The sequence below is a fragment of the Sarcophilus harrisii genome, chromosome 1, assembly GCF_902635505.1.
Source record: "Sarcophilus harrisii chromosome 1, mSarHar1.11, whole genome shotgun sequence".
Lineage (NCBI taxonomy): Eukaryota > Metazoa > Chordata > Mammalia > Dasyuromorphia > Dasyuridae > Sarcophilus > Sarcophilus harrisii.
Window position 1 is genome coordinate 654676210 of NC_045426.1, and position 19586 is coordinate 654695795.

General features: G+C 37.2%; 1 protein-coding gene across 3 annotated transcripts in view; it reads right to left on the reverse strand.

Moving 5' to 3' along the window:
* Positions 1-6102, reverse strand: part of CHAF1A (chromatin assembly factor 1 subunit A) — a 49458-nt gene extending 43356 nt beyond the window's left edge. For 2 of the 3 annotated variants that reach the window (XM_031947826.1, XM_031947825.1), the window contains exons 1-2: positions 5119-6102; positions 2361-2411 (exon numbers count right to left, since the gene is read on the reverse strand). In XM_031947826.1, coding sequence (XP_031803686.1) covers positions 2361-2411; positions 5119-5359 — 292 coding nt within the window. In that variant the 5' untranslated portion in view covers positions 5360-6102. The remainder of the gene's footprint in view (positions 1-2360; positions 2412-5118) is intronic. The other variant, XM_031947827.1, reaches the window with a different exon arrangement.
* Between the last annotated feature and the right edge of the window lie 13484 nt (positions 6103-19586).

Genomic DNA, 19586 nt, shown 5'->3' on the forward strand with positions numbered 1-19586 from the left:
CTTACCTCACAAATTTGTGAGGAAAACACTTTATAACCCTTAATGTTCTATGGAATGTGAGTTCATGGTGAAGACATGAGAAGAGTTCAAAAAGGCAAGATTTAACAAACACTTCTCAAGCGTCTACTGTGGCAGACACTAAAAACACTCAGAATACAAAGACAAAAACAAAACAGTCCTCAATTCCAGAAAGACAGAGATAGGAAAGGAAGAAGGACAGAGGAAGATAGGAGAAAGAGAGAGAGGGAGAGAATGAGAAAGAGTTTATGTTGTGTTGGAGACAGACAATTGAGAAACAAATGCAAGGCAATCTCTAAAGAGGAAAAGTACAACACTCTTAAAGAAGGTGGTACCTAAACCGAGCCTTGAAACTAAAAAGGCAGAAGTGAAGGGAGTGGGCCTTCTAGGCCACAGGCAGTAAATCAATATGGAGAAATCATAGAATATATGGAGCAGTATTGACCATATCAAGTTAAGGAAAAGCAACATTTTTCTTACTAGTTGGCCATCAAAGATTATCCTGAACAAGAATGCTGACAATCCTTAATAAGGTTATGGCAGAGATATTTCAGAGTCTGATTCTTTTTGTACAGCAAAATAACGGTTTGGTCATGTATACTTAATGTGTATCTAATTTATATTTTAATATATTTAACATCTACTGGTCATCCTGCCATCTGGGGGAGGGGGTGAGGGGGTAAGAAGTGAAAAATTGGAACAAGAGGTTTGGCAATTGTTAATGCTGTAACGTTACCCATGCATATAACCTGTAAATAAAAGGCTATTAAATTATAAAAAAAAAAAAAAAAAAAAAAAAGGTTATTGCAGAGTTCAAAAAAAGTTTGAGTCTCCAGATCAATTCAAGACATGTGTAAGAGTATAATTTTCATTCCTTTATAAATGAGCCCTTGAACATAATCTGGCTGCTAAAAAAGTAAATTTAGTCTTGAGGAGTGAGGCCCAAGGGAAACTGTATTGGGCTCAGAATGCCAGGATCTGAGGCTCAACCTTACACTTATTAGCTATGATTGTGGGCAAGTCACTTAATCTGCTCAACTCTCAGTTTCCCCATTGGTAAAAGTAAGAATAACATTGGAACAATCTACCTCACAAGGTAATGAATAATATGCCTTGTAAATTTCAAGTATTATAAACAAATGAACTTTTAAAAAATCTAGCATTCTCAAGAAGTGAACTTTTGTTTAGAAAACAACAGACATTTTTAAGGCTTTTTAAAAAATTTTAACCATCTTTGGGGAATCATTCTCAAATACACTACTGACTTAAATGTCTCAATATGGTATATTCAAAACAATTTGACTTTGATAACACTGAATCTTCAATAGATAATCAATTATTGTTCTTAAACCAACAGAAATTTATTAAGTACTTACTATGATCTTGGCACGCTACAAAAATCTGAGAATATAAAGAAAGAACAAATATACTATCCCTACCCTCAAGAAGCCCACAGTTTAATGAGGGAGACAACATGCAAATATCCATAGTAGATGGAAAGTTACCTGATCAGGGAATGTTTTAGTAGTTGAGGGAACTAGGAAGGCTAAGAGACAGAGGTGAGGATGAAAAGTATTCCAAGCATAAATAAGAAAATAGATTATTGTTTGTCCTTATTCTCAAAGAGGAACATATCATCAGGGAGGTGATGCCATGACATGCAAGTGAATTAGATTTAAGTGAGGAAGGGCTAGAAGTATCATGGACAAGGAACAATCAGTTGGCCAGGGTAGCTGGTTAATACAGTCCATGGAAGGGAATCAAGTGTACCATTTATCTCTACAGGACAGAATACCAGATAACTGGCTTTCTTTATTAGGAGCACTTCTGTCTCCCTCAACACAAAGATTTAATATCTTATTGCTGTCAGTGTGTTTCCTTCTAATATCAGTATCCTTTCAATGTAGAATTATCTACGAATCTCTGAAGAACTACAATTATTAGGAGGATAATAATAATAAAATAATAAAACATAAAACTTAGTAATCAGAAACATTAATTTTACATACAACATTGAATCTGATGAGAAAATGTTTCTGGTCTTCTCTTAAAGAATAAAGTGTATATTGCTCTGTGAACTTTTTTGGGTCATTTTTTCAGGTAATAAAAATTGCCTGAAATATGACTACTGGAAGTAAAACATTCTGTATAAGACAAGAGATATTCTTTAACTGAATTTTGTGTTTGAAACATTCAAAATCTCATCAAGAAGCCCCATTCTACAAGAAGCCCTTATGTTTATAATTAAACAGTTAAACAATGTTACAGTGACTTACATTAAAAAGATACTGATCAGGAAAAAAGTTTCAAACTTGATATCTCATCCTATCCCAATAATTTACCTTGTACTAATTTCTTGGCTGGGAAAGCTGGTCTATCTTTGCATTCCATGGCTGTAAACAAAGGCAACAAAAAAAAAGTTACTAAACATTTAAATCTATCCGCAAATATTTATTAAGCATCTGATGTATGCAAGGTATGGTTCAGGCACAACCACCAAGTGATACAAAGTACAAAACTAAATTCACATCCTCAATGCAAAAAACCTAAGTAGCAAATTAGCAGTACAGAAAATATATGCTTCAAAAATTCAGAAGGGAGTAAGATTACTATGGAATGAATTCAGGAAAGCTTCAAGGAGAAACTGGAATTTGATTTGAACTCCATCTCAAAGACCTGGTAGAAATTAGACAAGGAGATATGAATATACAAACTTAAGATGACATAATACTTTGATAATAAAATATGTTAATGTGATATATCGAGACTAGAAAAAGAAAAAAGAACATATTTTATACAACCATTAATTTTTCTGAGAACAAGAAAATTCCCTAAACCTCATTCTCAAGCCTTCACATCTATTTAAAAAAAAAAAAAAAAAAAAGATGAAGGCATCCAATTTCACAGAATGTTATGAGAATAACAAATATCTATAACATACTAAGTTCCTTGTTAAGGAGGGAAACTGATTATGATTAAAGAATACACTGAACTAAATATGAAAACATTCACTATCAAATGCTAAATAAATAATTCCAAACTGGATTGTCAATCTCCTCTGACAAAATCTTCAAAGTCTATTCTTTATTGTTTAAAGGTACATAATTATGTGGTTTCCTAAGAATTTTAGAATAAAATGCTAATGGACAAATGACATCACATTTTCACCACAAAAAAACAGAGGAAAAAATGCACTTTTGCTAAAACAAAAAACTAGATAATCTTTTATGATATTCAGTAAGTATCACTCGGCTATCCATGGAATCAAAACAAAAATCTCTTTCCAAGGTTATGTTAAAAAAGGGGTGCATGATAAAAGGGAACCCAGATGTAACATCTCTTTCTGGGTATCCAAAGGAAATGAAGGAGGTTTCAATGTATAATGAATGAAGCCCAATCTAACAAGATATCAATACCATCAAAAGAAGAACAGTTTTTTTCCACTTTGCTATTCTCTTCAGCTCCAGGATATGAAATGTTCAGTCATCTCATTGTTCAACTTGTCTTCTGTCACAATACTCATGAACAAGAGAATTGTACCATCTGACTTCCATAGGCTATTAATAGTTCCATTGAAGGCCAAAGATGTAATGGTGAAGAGTGCTGGGTTCAAATAAAGCTTCACTTAACCTCTCAGCCTATTTCCTCATCTGTAAAATGGGAATATCCATAGTACCTCTCCCACTGGGTTGCTGTAGAAAATTTACCCAAATTGCTATTTAAATGCTGACTCTCTGAGGATCAAGTATGTAAGTGAACTAAGGAGTTCTGACTACTAGCTCTTCAGTATCCCCTAGACCCACCAACAACCCTAACAAATGCAGCTTATCAAAATTTATTCAATTGAAAATATTAGGCATTTACTTCTTAAAGAGGCAGCCACTACTGGACCTGCCTTACAAAAAGGAAGATGAATTCAAGACATGCCACTAAATACAAATTAGTTGTATGGTACTGAGTAAGTCACTTAACTTCTGAGAGCCTCCCAGCCACTCTCTAAGACTAAGTTACAAAGGACTTGCCACATCCATAGCTGCTGGTGAAATCAGAGCCTTTCTCCATCCTTACCCCATAGGTAAGAGGAAGTATAGGACCTTGTTTTCAAAGAGTTCATAGTCCAGTAGTGATTTAAGACACATGTTCTGGAAACTATGATACACACTATCACTGGATTTGTCTCCTCAGTAAAACAAAGCTATTGGACAAGATTGGTAGTTCTCAAATTTTTTGGTCTCTTTGTAACCCACTTTACTCTCTCAAAAATCATTCATGACTGTCCATGACTTATTTACGTTGATTATGTCGACTGATATTTGCCAGAAATTAAAATAATGTTTATGGCGAAAAGTTTTTTACTTCCCAGACTCTCTGAAAGGGTACCGGGGATCCGGATCCCTCCAGTGTCCCCAGGTCACTCTCTGAGAATTGAACTAAATAATCTCTAAGGTCCCTCGCTCCTCTATATTCTACCTTCAGCCTTCTGGGTCTAATTTCTGCCTCTGTAAAATCTAGAGATTGAACAAGTTTATTTCTCGCGTTCCTCTAAGAACTTCAGTTTATGTCTTTGTAAAATGAGGGGCTTGGATTAAATGGTCTCCCAGGACTGACCTCCTAGGATGGTGTGGCCTAATGGAGAGATGCTGAACCTGGAGTCAATAAGCCTGGGCTGGAATCCCACCTGGGACCCTCATTAGTTGGGCGACCCTACCGGTCACTCTGCCTTTTAAACCTCAGTAGTCTCATCTGTAAAATGGAGATTATAACTGCCAAGAGAGTCATCCCGAAGCTCAAGTGAGAATAAATAATGTATGTAAATCTTAGGGCGCTAGATGTCAGCTCCCATTATTAACATCCTGTTTTTCCCGCTTCTACTTTCTGGGACTCAGTTTCCCCCCCTTGTAAATCTAGAAGGAATTGACCCAGGAAATCGCTACCGTCCCCCAGCTCTGCCTCCTGAGCTGCTCGCGGGGGACTTCGGCCTCCAGCTGCCTCGGGGCCCAGTCCCCTCCCCCAATGGCCCAGCGCAACGCTCCGGGCCCGCGCCCCGCTCCCCCACCGCCCGCGTCCCGGGCCCGAGAGGCGCCGCCGCCGCTCCCGTACCTGTCACCACCCCCCTCAGGCCGAGCGCCGGGCTCTCAGGTTCCTCCAGCATCGCCGCGGCGCGCGGGCGCGGGTTCCCCTCAGGCGGCGGCGGCAGCGGCGGCGGCAGCAGCAACCACAGCGGCGGTGAAGCGGGACCCGCGCGGCGGCAGCTCCTCGCCCTCCCTCCCGCCCGCCCACCGGCGCCGCCGCTCCAGCCGCCGCGGCTCGTATTTGGCGGGAACCTCGGCGACCCCACCATGCGACCCGCTGATAGGGTGAAAGACCTCCACGTGACCCGCTCGGGGGCCCCTGGGGAGGGAACAAGGAGGCGGGACGTGGAAGAGGCAACCTCGCGAGATCGAGTTCTTCCTCCGGCCTATTGACATTCCTGAAGGGAGGGCGAGGGGCTCTTTCTTCTACCGCTAGATAAATCATCCGACAGCTGGCTCGAAGCCCAGGAGGAGGTGCCCAGTGATTGGGTAACGGAAGCGTCAACATGAGAGCTTGGCTTCGGGATTGGGTAGCCTAAAGAAGGGGCGGGCGTTCCCCCGGTGAAACAGAACCTTCCTAGACGTCACGAGGCCACAAACGCGGTGTGCGGCGTCGGCTGCGGCACCACGTCGCTAGCGTCACAGAAGTCACAGGAGGCTTCTGAAGCTCGTTCGGGCGTTCCTTTCCTCTATTGCTCTTTTAACAGCGCAGTTCTTCAAAGGACTCCCGGTTAATAGCACTAGGTAGCGTTTGTCTACGGCTTTAAGCTTCGCAAAACGCTTCACCTCCGTTGGCTCCTCTTGTCCTTACGTCCCCCCTGGGAAGTGGGTGTATTTTATGGATGGGGAAACTGAGGCAGGCGGCGGTTACGCCCCATCCCCAAGCTTAAACAGCCAAGGTCCGAGGGTGGATTCGAAGGCAAGTCATCTAGACTCCTCGGACAGTTAATTAGGCGTCCGAATAGGGAGCGCACAGAGCCTAGATGACTCATCTTCCTGAGTTCAAACGTGGCCTCTCTTAAAAACTTAAAAGCTATGTGACCCTTCCCCCCCAACCCCCGCAAGCCATTTAATCCTGTTTGCCTCGGTTTCCTCGTCCGCAAAATGACCCGGAGAAGCAAATGGCAAACCTCCGTCCGCAGCCGGGGGAGCCGGACTTGTCTTAGCTTCCTGGCGCGTCTGTGTCCTGCTCACTGCGCCACCTGGGCAGCTCGTGCCCCCGAGGTAAATAAAGCCTCTGGTGGGGCCTTTAAAACGCCGCGGCATCCAGCGCCAAGCTGTCTTCCCGGATGCGTTTCTCCTTCCTCCTTTCTGATGTTCAGAATGACGCCGTGCCGTTTCCCGCCTCCATACTTCGCTATAGATATTCTCTCCCTTAGCCTTGAAATCATCTACATTATTTCTGCCTTTCCTGTGTACTTGTAGACAACCGCTCGCATCTCGCCCCAAACTCATCCAGAGCGCATAACGCTCCGGAAAGGCAGGCTTGTTTTCTTCGCGTTTGTTTTTCTCCTAGCACCATGCTCGACGCTTAGTAGGTGATTAATGCTTAATGAATAGGCTCCATAGGATGTCGGTATTCCAGGCCAAGAACTCAAAAGCTATCATTGAATCTCTTCGAGACGGGTTTTCAGGGAACTAATAAGTGTTTGGGACTGAATTTGAACTCCAAGCTTAATTCGCTGTCCACTGTGCCACCTAGTTGTCCTTAAAAAAAAAAAAAATCATGCACAACACTGTAATACCTGAAAATATAAGCCTCACTCTTCACTTACAGTCTAGCAATTAACTCCCTGCTGAGAGGTGAAATACCCTATGAAGTTAGTTACACTGGGTCATTTCTTTGATCAGAGTTTAGAAGGCTTTCCATGTCATTTTTCCTTACATTTTAATATTCATCATTTGAACTGTTGTGCTGGTTCTCCTTTCTTGATTTTATATCTGTTCATCTAAGACTGCCCACTTTGCTCTGAATTTTTCTTTTTTTTTTTTCTTTTTCTTTTTTTTTTTTTAATAGCCTTTTATTTACAGGTTATATGCATGGGTAACTTTACAACATTAACAATTGCCAAACCTCTTGTTCCAATTTTCCACCTCTTTCCCCCATCCCCTCCCCCAGATGGCAAGATGACCAGTAGATGTTAAATATATTAAAATATAAATTAGATACACATTAAGTATACATGACCAAACCGTTATTTTGCTGTACAAAAAGAATCAGACTCTGAAATATTGTACAATTAGCTTGTGAAGGAAATCAAAAATTCATGTGTGCCTAAATATAGGGATTGGGAATTCAATGTAATGGTTTTTAGTCATCTCCCAGAGTTCTTTTTCTGGGTATAGCTAGTTCAGTTCATTACTGCTCCATTGGAAATGATTTGGTTGATCTCATTGCTGAGGATGGCCAGGTCCATCAGAATTGATCATCATCTAGTATTGTTATTGAAGTATATAATGATCTCCTGGTCCTGCTCATTTCACTCAGCATCAGTTCGTGTAAGTCTCTCCAGGCCTTTCTGAAATCATCCTGTTGGTCATTTCTTACAGAACAGTAATATTCCATAATATTCATATACCACAATTTATTCAGCCATTCTCCAACTGATGGGCACCCACTCATTTTCCAGTTTCTAGCCACTACAAAAAGGGCTGCCACAAACATTCGTGCACATACAGGTCCCTTTCCCTTCTTTAAGCTCTCTTTGGGATATAAGCCCAGTAGTAAGTAACACTTCTAGATCAAAGGGTATGCACAGTTTGATAACTTTTTGTTTGCTCTGAATTTTTCATCTTCATCACTGGTTTTAATTAAAGTTTTTTTTTATTTATAAAACCTATGTACGGATAATTTTTCAGCATTGATCCTTGCATAGTCTTGTGTTCCAAATTTTCCCCTCCTTCTCCCAGCCCCCTCCCCTGTCTTCATTTCTTACAGCACAATAATATTCCATGAAATTGTTATAAAAAATGGAGACCCTGTTGGAGAAATAGGGATATGGTCCTTGGCCCCTTTTTGAACTTTGGCCTCTTGCTGAAGGATGTGTTCTGGAATTATGTTGTCATCCCTTATCCATCTCGATATCAGAGAAGATAGATCACTGGGCCAAGAAGAATCCAGGATTTAAGAAGAGATGTCAAAAATCTCCATCTTTGTCTACTTTCTGAACATATCCTCTGGGAATGTCGTAGCTTTCCTTTGGATTTCCCATCTATGGCAGCCAAATGCACAAAGCAAGAAGTATCTATGCTTCCCTAGGTGAACCTGTGATTGGATCACAAACCCCTGGCTGCATCTTTTGGGTTTTTCTTTCCCTGAGCATTGGTCACTGGCCATGGATCCTGAGTGTTGGAAGTTTTAAACTGTGATGGTAGCTGCTTGTGAGTTTTAAAAGTCTGAAATCCTTGGCTGCTAGTCAGCAGGTACCCTCTGCAAGTACATCCTTTTCTGATAGCCATCAATAAGTAGCAGCATTTATCTGAATAGATCTTGAGTGGATTGCTCAGATGGTGAAAAATCCCAAGGTGAAAGTGAAATGCCTACTTAGTAGTCTCATAAAACATTTAATTATCAACCTCCTAGGAGAGAACAATAGGAATTTATGCTGTCTGCTTCAAGTTTTAAGTATTTGTCAATAAACACTTATGTTATTTGTTTTAAGCATTTCTGTTGCAGTTACAATAGAATGTATAACTGTCCTTACTTTGTACTTTGAGTATCTTTCTAGAGAAATTCCCAGTAAAATCTAAGGCTAAATCATAACAACGTTATTTAAGAGATTATCCTCTGGGACTCTGGGATGGGGCATAATGAGCCAGAGAAGCACCTGAATTCCTCCAGCCCCTCTTGGGTCAGGTTCTCCTAGAAAGAATCCAGATCCTATTTGAACCCAAATTCAGGATCCCTTTGTGTGTGTTGGGGCCCTCCTACCCCAGGTCATGGATCACACTACAATTTGTTCAGCCATTTTCTATTTGATGAGTGTCCTTTGCTGGAAAAAAAAATGTTATAAATTTTATAACTCTGTATATTTAGGCCATTTCCCTTTGTCTTTGGCCTCCTTGAAGATATGTGTCTTGAAGCAGTATCACTGGATTAAGATGTACATAAAATGTACTCATTTGGGGGAATATAATTCCAAATTAAATGGAAACCAATTCACAGCTCTACCAATAGTACAATTAGTATACTTTTCATTTCATAACCTGTAGTTTTTGGCCCCAACACATGACTGAAATTGCTCCCAGAGGTTGTCAGTGGTTTTGTCATAGTTCAATCCCGTTGCCTTTTCTAAGTCTTCTTTCTATTTGATCTCTGTAACAATAAAACACTGTAAATTTTATTTTTATTTCTATTTGCAAATTTGTTATTTTGAATCATTTTAGTCATGCCTAACTCTTTTCATGTCTCCAGTTGAGGTTTTCTTGGCTAAGATACTAGAGTTGTTTGCCATTTCCTTCTCCAGCACATTTTTACAGATGAGGACACGGAGGCAAACAGGATTAAGTGACTTGACCAGGGTCACACAGCAGGTCTGACTCTCCATCCATGCACCACTTAGCTGCTCTCCATTAACAAAATGCAGATATTTAAAAATAGAAGTTTCCATTATCCCATATTTTTGACTACTAATAAGACACCTATAATACCTGGGAAAATGCATGCATCTACTACTCAAATAAATGGAAAAGCATAAGGAAATAAAATAAAAAATTCAATCATGTAAGCTCAAAGCCACATTGCATTTGACTCAACAATGACAAACTCCTTAATGGAAACAAAAATGCAATTCACTTTTTTTTAATTAAAGTTTTTTATTTTCAAAACATATGCATATATAATTTTCAACATTCACCTTTGCAAAACCTTATGTTCCAAATTTTTTCCTTCCCTCTTCCCTACTCCCTCCCCTAGATGGCAAGTAATCGAATTTGTTGAGCATGTGCAATTCTTCTATATATATCTCCATGCTGCACAAGAAAAATCAGATCACCTCATTTCCAAAATATATAGAGAATTAACTCTAATTTATTAAAAATCAAGCCATTCTCCAATTGAAAAATGGTCAAAGGATATGAACAGACAATTCTCAGATGAAGAAACTGAAACTATTTCTAGTCATATGAAAAGATGCTCCAAGTCATTACTAATCAGAGAAATGCAAATTAAGACAACTCTAAGATACCACTACACACCTGTCAGATTGGCTAAAATGACAGGAAAAAATAATGATGATTGTTGGAGGGGATGCGGGAAAACTGGGACATTGATGCCTTGTTGGTGGAGTTGTGAACGAATCCAACCATTTTGGAGAGTAGTTTGGAACTATGCTCAAAAAGTTATCAAACTGTGCATACCCTTTGATCCAGCAGTGTTACTACTGGGATTATATCCCAAAGAGATTATAAAGAAGGGAAAGGGACCTGTATGTGCACGAATGTTTGTGGCAGCCCTTTTTGTAGTGGCTAGAAACTGGAAACTGAATGGATGTCCATCAGTTGGAGAATGGCTGAATAAATTGTGGTATATGAATATTATGGAATATTACTGTTCTGTAAGAAATGACCAACAGGATGATTTCAGAAAGGCCTGGAGAGACTTACACGAACTGATGCTGAGTGAAATGAGCAGGACCAGGAGATCATTATATACTTCAACAACAATACTATATGATGACCAGTTCTGATGGGCCAGGCCATCCTCAGCAACGAGATCAACCAAATCATTTCCAATGGAACAGTAATGAACTGAACCAGCTATGCCCAGAAAAAGAACTCTGGGAGATGACTAAAAACCATTACATTGAATTCCCAATCCCTATATTTAGGCACACATGCATTTTTGATTTCCTTCACAAGCTAATTGTACAATATTTCAGAGTCTGATTCTTTTTGTACAGCAAAATAACGTTTTGGTCATGTATACTTATTGTGTATCTAATTTATATTTTAATGTATTTAACATCTACTGGTCATCCTGTCATCTGGGGGAGGGGGTGGGGGGGTAAGAGGTAAAAAATTGGAACAAGAGGTTTGACAATTGTTAATGCTGTAAAGTTACCCATGCATATATCCTGTAAATAAAAGGCTATTAAAAAAAAAACCCAAAGATGCTGGGATGTCTTTCTTAAATGCTATAAACTTGAACTCCATTCCAGTATGTTGTTCCCCTAAAATCATTACTAGTGATTAGTGCTTTAGTTTCAATTCAACCAGTAAACATTAATTAGATTCTCTGTAGATTACAGAGAAAATAGAGCAAGGGCAGAAGTACAAACATTTTATTCAACACCTCAGAGCATACTCTGCCCTATATCACCTTATTCCCTGGGGAGAGTGGGCTCAAACTTAAAATATATAGCATTTTCCCACCAAATTTACTTCTACATGCAACATATCTGACGTTGAATAGGTATGCACCTCTGTTACTATTGAGCTGCATCAAGCAAGTCATTCTTCAGGTGCTTGTCTTCCACTTCACCTGTGCTCAACCTCCTGGTAATCTTTGACTAGATCCCAGTATGGCACTCATTATTCCGATCTTTTAAAGCTCACAAGGTTGAAATCTCCAATATTCCTTCACTTAGAAATAGGAAGAATAGATAAAATAGAGACCGAAGCAAACACATCCTGTGCCACCTGTAGTGGTCCCTATGAGTTCACCATAGACTTACAATCCTCACCTTCTTACTGGAAAAAAAACTAGGCCGGAAATTGGAAGAGACTGATTCCCTTTAGCCCGTTAATTGAATTTTGAATGCTCTATCATTCTGGCTAGATACCTATCACTCATCTAGTTCTTTACAAAGTATCTAGCAGACCAGAAATAATTACAGGATATTTGTTCATGCTCCAAACTGGGGAACAGAGATCGCTTCCTTTATAAGTTTTCATGCCTGTATGGAAGCAGGCTCCTCAGCCTCATCATTTGTGCAAGGAAAGATGTTCTGAGAATGTAATTCTATCAGCCAAATCTTGCTTTACCTGCATTTTATAGTCAAGGAACCAAAGGTAGAGATAGAGATTTGCTTAGGTCACACACCACAAGTGGAACAACTCTTTCTACTCCACTACATTTTCTGAGTGTGCCATTTTTAGGAAGATAATGTGGTCTGGTGTTTGTGGCATATGCCACCAACCCTTTCACTGATAAGATGTCAGTGGTGGTTATGGCCTTAATGATAAAGCAGGAATTCAACTTAACACAGTTAACAGTTTTCAGACCTACACCCTGCAAGACACTGGGGAAGGAAAACCAGCCAGACCTCAAAGAGCTAATTTTCTACTTGGGGCATACAACAAGTATAAAGATAAGGCAATAGAGAAAGAGATGGTTTGAAGGAAAGGTGGAAGTAGAGGGAGTAGAAGGAAGAAGAAATAAAGAAAGAATTCAAGTAGAAGATCATATCAGAGTTGAACCTTGAATATAAGAAGGATTCTAAGAGGCAGAGGTTAGGAGGGAGAGTGTTCCAAACATGTGGAATAGTCTATGCAAAAGCCTAGAGGTGGGAGATAGCAGATTCAGATCAAAGGAAAAGCTAGTCATCCTTTCTGGCTGGAATATAGAAAAGAAATAATATGGAATAAATTCAGGCAAATAGATTGGAGGCAGATTATGGAAAGTTTTATGTGCCAGGCTGATGAGTTTATATTTTATCCTAAAAGATTTCTGAGCAAGAGAGTAACATGGTCACATCTGTGATTTAGGTAGATTGCTTTGGCTGAATTGGAGAAAGAAAGACTGTTAGTGGTGATCATACAAAAAGTGACTTTAGTAAACTAGATAAGAACTGATGCGGCTTACCTCAAAATAATGTGTTCTGGAGTTTGTGAAGAGAGAAAGTCATGAAAGATTCCACAAAAACAAGTTTTTGTGAGACCTGAAAAAAATTTTGAGGAGACACAGGTTGAAGGAGAAAGATGAAAATTTTTGTTTTGGACATACTGAATATGAGATGCTAAGAGGATATTTAAATAAAAACATCCAGCTGATGGTGCCAGATTGGAGTCCTGCAGAGAAATCTAGAATGTGTAAAAACTAATGGGCTCACCAAAGGAGAGGGTAAAGAGAGAGAAAGGGGTCTTGGGGTCCCTTGGGAAACACCCACACCTGGGAGGTAGGAGATGTATGAAGATTCCCCAGACAATCATCAATCAGAGTGATAGGAAGACACCCAGTGAGGATAGTGTCATTTATCCTAAAGCAAGAAAGAGAGAATTCAAAAGGGGAAAGTGAAATGCAAATTAAGACAATTCTGAGGTACTACTATATACCTCTCAGATTGGCTTAAGAAGATAAGGAAAATAAAATGATGAATATTGAAGGGGATGTGGGAAAACGGGGACACCAATACATTGTTGGTGGAGTTGTGAACTGATCTAACCAATCTGGAGAGCAATATGGAACTATGCTCAAAGGGCTATCAAACTGTGTATACCTTTTGATCCAGCAGTGTTTTTAATGGACCTTATCCCAAAGAGATCATAAAAAAGGGGAAAGGACCCATGTGTACAAAAATGTTTGTAGCAGCCCTTTTTGTAGTGACAAGAAATTGGAAACTGAGTAGATGCCTGTCAGTTGGAGAATGACTAAATAAATTATGGTATATGAATGTTATGGAAAATTATTCTATAAGAAACAATCAGCAGGGTAATTTCAGAGAGGCCTGGAGAGGTTTACATGAATTGATGCCAAGGGAAGTGAGTAGAACCAAGAGAACATTGTACAGCAAACAGCAAGATTATAAGATGATCAACTCTGATGGATCCACGTGGCTCTTTTCAACAAGGAGATGATTCAGGCCAATTCCAATGGTCTTGTGATGAAGAGAGCCATTTGCAGCCAGAGAGAGGATGGTGAAGACTGAATGTGGATCACAATATAGTATTTTCATTTTTTTTTTATTTTTTTTAATTTTTTTTTTATTTAATAGCCTTTTATTTACAGGATATATGAATGGGTAACTTTACAGCATTAACAATTGCCAAACCTCTTGTTCCAATTTTTCACCTCTTACCCCCCCCCCTCCCCTAGATGGCAGGATGACCAGTAGATGTTAAATAACAATATAGTATTTTCACCTTTTTTATTGTTTGCTTGTATTTCATTTTCTTTCTCGTTTTTTCCCTTTTTGATCTGATTTTTCTTTTTTTTTTTTTTGCAATAAAATAAAATTTTAGTTTGTCATTTGATGATTAATGTCTTCAATTTACAATTAGCAAATTTCTAAACAATCATTTTATTTTACATACACTTTAATCACATTACATAAATATTAATTTTTTTGTCATTCAAGTTTACTGATGTTTACATAGACATTGTGATAGTGTTTTCAGAGGAATTTTATTTGAAAATGTTGACTAAACTTTTCTCTCTGATATGGGTTAAAGATGTATTGGAGTGAAGATCTGCAATTTAATAAGTCAGTTCATGGCAATTCCACAAATATTTATAAAAGTGCATTGCCTATTGTGGCCAAAGAAAGTTGTTTGACCCTTGGGCCTAAAAGGAAAAGATTAGATTTAAATATTTTAAATCCAAATTTAAAAAGGTTGGAACTTTAAAAAGTTGATTAACCTTGGAGTTGGATTTGATCCAAAAGGAATTTTGGGAGGAATTGAAACAAGGTTACTAATTAACCTTTGAATTTTAGGAACCAAAGGCCTTGGGATTTAACCCTTTAAGGAGGAAGGTTTTAAGTTATTAGGGACTTTAATTTGGTTTAGTTCCTTTGGGCAGGAGGATGAAGGGCCTTAAAGTAGGGCAAAAGTTCTGAATTTTCAACCTTTGGTTTTAGGCCAAAGAGGCAAACTGGGAATGGCCCAAATCCCTCTCCCCCAGGAAGGGAAGAGGTTAAACCTTTTGAAGGAAGTAAATGTTTGGAATTTTTAAGTTTGGTTTTAGTTTTTGGCGGAAACTTAAGGGGGAAACCTTTCCAACCTTGCTTTCCCAAGGGAAAACAATTTGGGCACAGAAAAAATACAAACAAAGGAAAAAACAAAACTAAAAGTAATTTAGGGGCAATCAAATTCGTTTTAAATTCCTATAACCATACAGCAGTATCGGTAAATGCTTGATGTTTAAAAATGGTCCTTTAAAACTGGATATTTTGAATCATTAGAAAACTTACAACTTCTGAAAATTTAGCTCATCTGTCTCCCTCTTGGTCAACTCCAGGTCCAACTCATCATTATTTGTGTCAGCTATATATACTGTTAAGCTGTCTTTATGTACTGTCAGTCCTAATTCATATCATAAAGTGGTTAATATACTTTTTGCCTATTTGGTATTTCTTTTTTTTTTTTTTTTTTTTTTTTTTTTGTTTTCCTTTTTATTTACAGGATATACGGTAACTTTACAAGCATTAAACAATTTGAAACCTCGTTCCAATTTTTTACCTCACCCCTCCCCCCTCCCCAGATTAACGGATGACCAGTAGATGTTTAAATAAACATTAAAATAAAATTAGATACACAATAAGGTATACATGACCAAAACGTTATTTGCTGTACAAAAGAAACGACTTCTGAAATATTGTACAATTAATTTGTGAAAAATCAAAAAATGTGTGCCTAAATATAGGGATTGGGAATTCAATGTAATTTTTAGTCATCTCCCAGGAGTTCTTTTTCCTCATGGGTTGGTTCAGTTCATTACTGTTCCATTGGAAATGATTTGGGATCCTTGCCTGAGGATGGCCTGGTCCATCAGAACTGGTCATCATATAAAATTGTTTTAAGTATAATGATCTCCCTGGTCCTGCCATTTCCACTCAGCATCAGTTCTGTAAGTCTCCAGGCCTTTCTGAAATCATCCTGTTGGTCATTTCTTACCAGAACATAATATTCCATAATTTCATAAACAATTTAATTCAGCCATTCTCCAAACCGATGGACATCCATTCCTTTCCAGTTTTTAGCCACTCCAAAAGGGCTGCCACAAACATTGGTGACAAAGGTCCCTTTCCCTTCTTTTAATCTCTTTGGGATATAATCCCGTAATAACCTTTTTGGATCAAAGGGTATGCAAGTTTGATAACTTTTGAGCATAAGTTCCAAAACTACTTCTCCAAAATGGTTGGGATTCGTTCCCTCCAAAAACAACATCAGTGTATTTTCCCTCCCTCCAACAATCAATATTATTTTTTCCTGTCATCTTAGCCAACTGGACAGGTGGTAGTTTATCTTAAAGTTGTCTTAATTTGCATTTCTCTTTTAGTAAGCTTGGAGCATCTTTTCATATGACTAGAAATAGTTTCCAATTTCTTCATCTGAGAATTGTCTGTTCATATCCTTTACCATTTTCAATTGGAGAATTTGATTTTTTATAAATTAGGTTAATTTTAATATTTTGGAAAATGAGGCCTTTTACCAGCCTTTGACCCAAAAAATATTTTCCCAGTTTATTGCCCTTCAATCTTGTCCGCTTAGTTTTGTTTGTACAAAAACTTTTCAATTTTTATAACGAAATTTTTCATTTTGTGGATCAGTAATATTCTAGTTCTTTGGTCATAAAGGCCTTCCCCTTCCCAAGGTCTGAGAGGTAAACTATCCTGTGTTCCTCTAATTTATTAATAATTTCCATTTTTGTCAGGTTCCCGAAACCCATTTTGACCTTATCTTGGTGTACGGTTGGTTAAGTATGGATCAATGCCCAGTTTCTGCCATATTAGTTTCCAATTTTAATTTTACCAAACAGAAGTTGTTATCCCAAAAGCGGGTCTTTGGGTTTAAAAGGTTTTTTTTTTTTTTTTTTTTTTTTTTTCCTTCCAAACCAAAGGTTTTTGGTAAGCTGCTCTATAATAAATTTTTAAAATTTTTTAAACCCCCATTTTTTTTTTTTTTTTTTTTTTTTTTTTAATTTTTTTTTTTTTTTAAAAAAAATTTTTTTTTGGTTTTAAAAAAAATTAGGAAAATTTTTTTTAATTTTTTTTTTTTTAAAAAAAATTTTAATTTTTTTGGAAATTTTTTTTTTTTTTTTTTTGGGATTTTTTTAATAATTTCAAAATTTTTTTAAAAAAACTTTAAAATTTTTTTAACCGAAAATTTTTTAAAAATTTTTTTTTTTTTTAAAAAAAAAGGGTTTTTCTTTTTTTTAAATTTTTTTTTGGGGGAAAATTAAACCCCCTTTTTTTTCCCATTTAAATTTTTTTTTTTTTTTTTAAAAAGGGTTTTTTTTCCCCAATTTAAATAAAACGGGGTTTTTGTTTTTTTAAAAAAAATTTCCGGCCCCCCCAAATTTTTCCCCCTTTTTAAAAATTTTTATTTTTAAAAAATTTTTTCCCCCTTTTGTTTTAATTTAAAAGGTTTTTTAAAAACCTTTCCAAATTTTAAAAAAAATTTTTTTTTTCCCAAAAAATTAATAGGTTTTTAAATTAACCCAAACCTTTAAAACCCAATAAAGTTTTTTTGGAATTTTTTTTTTTTTGAAAATTTTTTAAATTTTTTTCCCCCTTTTTGGGAAAAGGTTTTTTTTTTTTTAAACCTTTCCTGGTTTTAATCCCAAAACCCTTTAAAAGGAATTTGGGGAAATTTTTTAAAAAAAAATTTTAATTAAAAAAAAAATTTTTTTGGGAAAATTAAATTAAAAAAAAATTTTTTTTTTTTTGGGGTTTTTAAAACCCCTTTTCCCTTTTTTAAAGGGGAATTTTAAAAAACCCTCCCCCCAAAAATTTTTTTTTTGGGGCCCAATTTCCTTTAAAATTAAATTTTTTTAAAAAGGGCCCCCTTTTTTATTTTCCCCCCCCTTTGGGGTTTTTCCCTTTTTAAATTTTTAAAAAATTTTTTTTCCCTTTTTTTTTAAAATTTCCCCTTTTTTTTTTTTTTTAAACCCCTTTAATTTAAATTTTAAAATTTTTTTTCTTTCCCAAAGGAAAATTTTTTAAACCTAAAAACCCCCGGGGTTTTAAAAAACCTTTTTTATAAACCCTTTTAAGTTTTAAATAAGGGGTTTTTCCCCCCCTTTCCCCCAAAATTTTTAAATTTTTTAAATTTTGTTTTCCCCCGGTGGTTTTTCCTTTAATTTTTTTCCCTTTCCCCGGGGGGGTTTTTTTTTTAAAAAGATATTTCCCCTTTTTTTCCCCCCCAAAAAAGTTTAACCCCAAATTTTTTGAAAATTTTTTAAAATTTTAAATTATATTTTAGTTGAATGAACCTGAATGAATGGTTATTCCTTTGATTCTCACTTTCCTCTCCTCCTGTATTAAATGAAAGTGTTTAATTGGGTGAACCCTAAGATCATTTCTAGCTTTATGATCCTATGGACAACCCAATAAGTCAAGATTAGTGCCCCAAGTACTTTTCTAGAAGAACTCTTCTCCAAAAATCCTAGATATTAAGTTTATTAAAAAAGATTTTTCCTGGGATTCTAGGGTGAAGACATAATGAATGGCTGTTGTCATTCAGAAGATGAGTTCGTCTCTATTCACAAGCAGTCCCATTCCCTTTTATCTACTGCTGGAGATTGTCTAATCAGTCATCCCCACTCTCTCATCATTAATCTGTTCCTGTCTACCCAATGCTTCCTAGATGCCTACAAACATGCCTATATCTCCTCTATTCTCAAAACGCCCTCATTTCATTTATCCATCCATTCTTGACAGCTACCTTCCTAGGTCTCTTCTCCTTTTTGTGACTAAGTTGCCCGAGAAAGCTGTCTACAATCACTGTTTTTATGTCCTTTACCTTCACTCTCTTCTTAACCGTCTATAATCTGGCTTCTGACTTCTTCATTCAACTGAAGCTATTCTCTCCAAACTTATCAATGATCTGATTGCCAAAATGAGTATTTTTTTCAATCCTCATCCTTCTTTATCCCTCAGGAGTCTTTGACAATATCAATCACTTTCTTCTTGATATTCCCTTTCTCTAGATTTTGATCACACGGCTAGTTTCCTCCTCCCTGTCTCAGTCTCCTTTGCTGGATCTTCATCTAAATCAAGCCTCTTAAGCATATGTTTCCCTCCCAAAGCTGTGTCCTCTTCTCTTCTCCCTCAATATTATTTCACTTGATCAACTCATCAGCTTCCATGGATTCTACTATTATCTCTATGCAGATGATCTCAAACCTATTTGTTTTCTCTCATGATCTCTAAGTTTCACACTTCCAACTGTCTATTGAATTGGATATTTATCAGACATTTTACACTCAACATGTAGAAAACTGTACCCATTGTCCTTCCCCCAAAAGCCCTCTTCCAATTTCCTTGTAATTGTCAAGAATACCACCATCCTCCCCGTCAGGCAAGTTTGTGATCCAGGTGTAAACCATGAGTGCTCACTTTCTCCCTCTAACCCCATATCTAATCAATTGGAAAACCCTGTTGTTTCTCTTTTTATAATATCTTTCTCTCCTCTGATACTGCTGCTTTGTTGGTGGAGGGTTTCAATTGCTTCATTGCCTGGGCTATTATATTAAGAACCTGATGATTTGGTCTCCCTTTTTCAAGTCTCTCCCTACTTCAGTCCATCCTTGACATATATGTCAAATTTATCTTC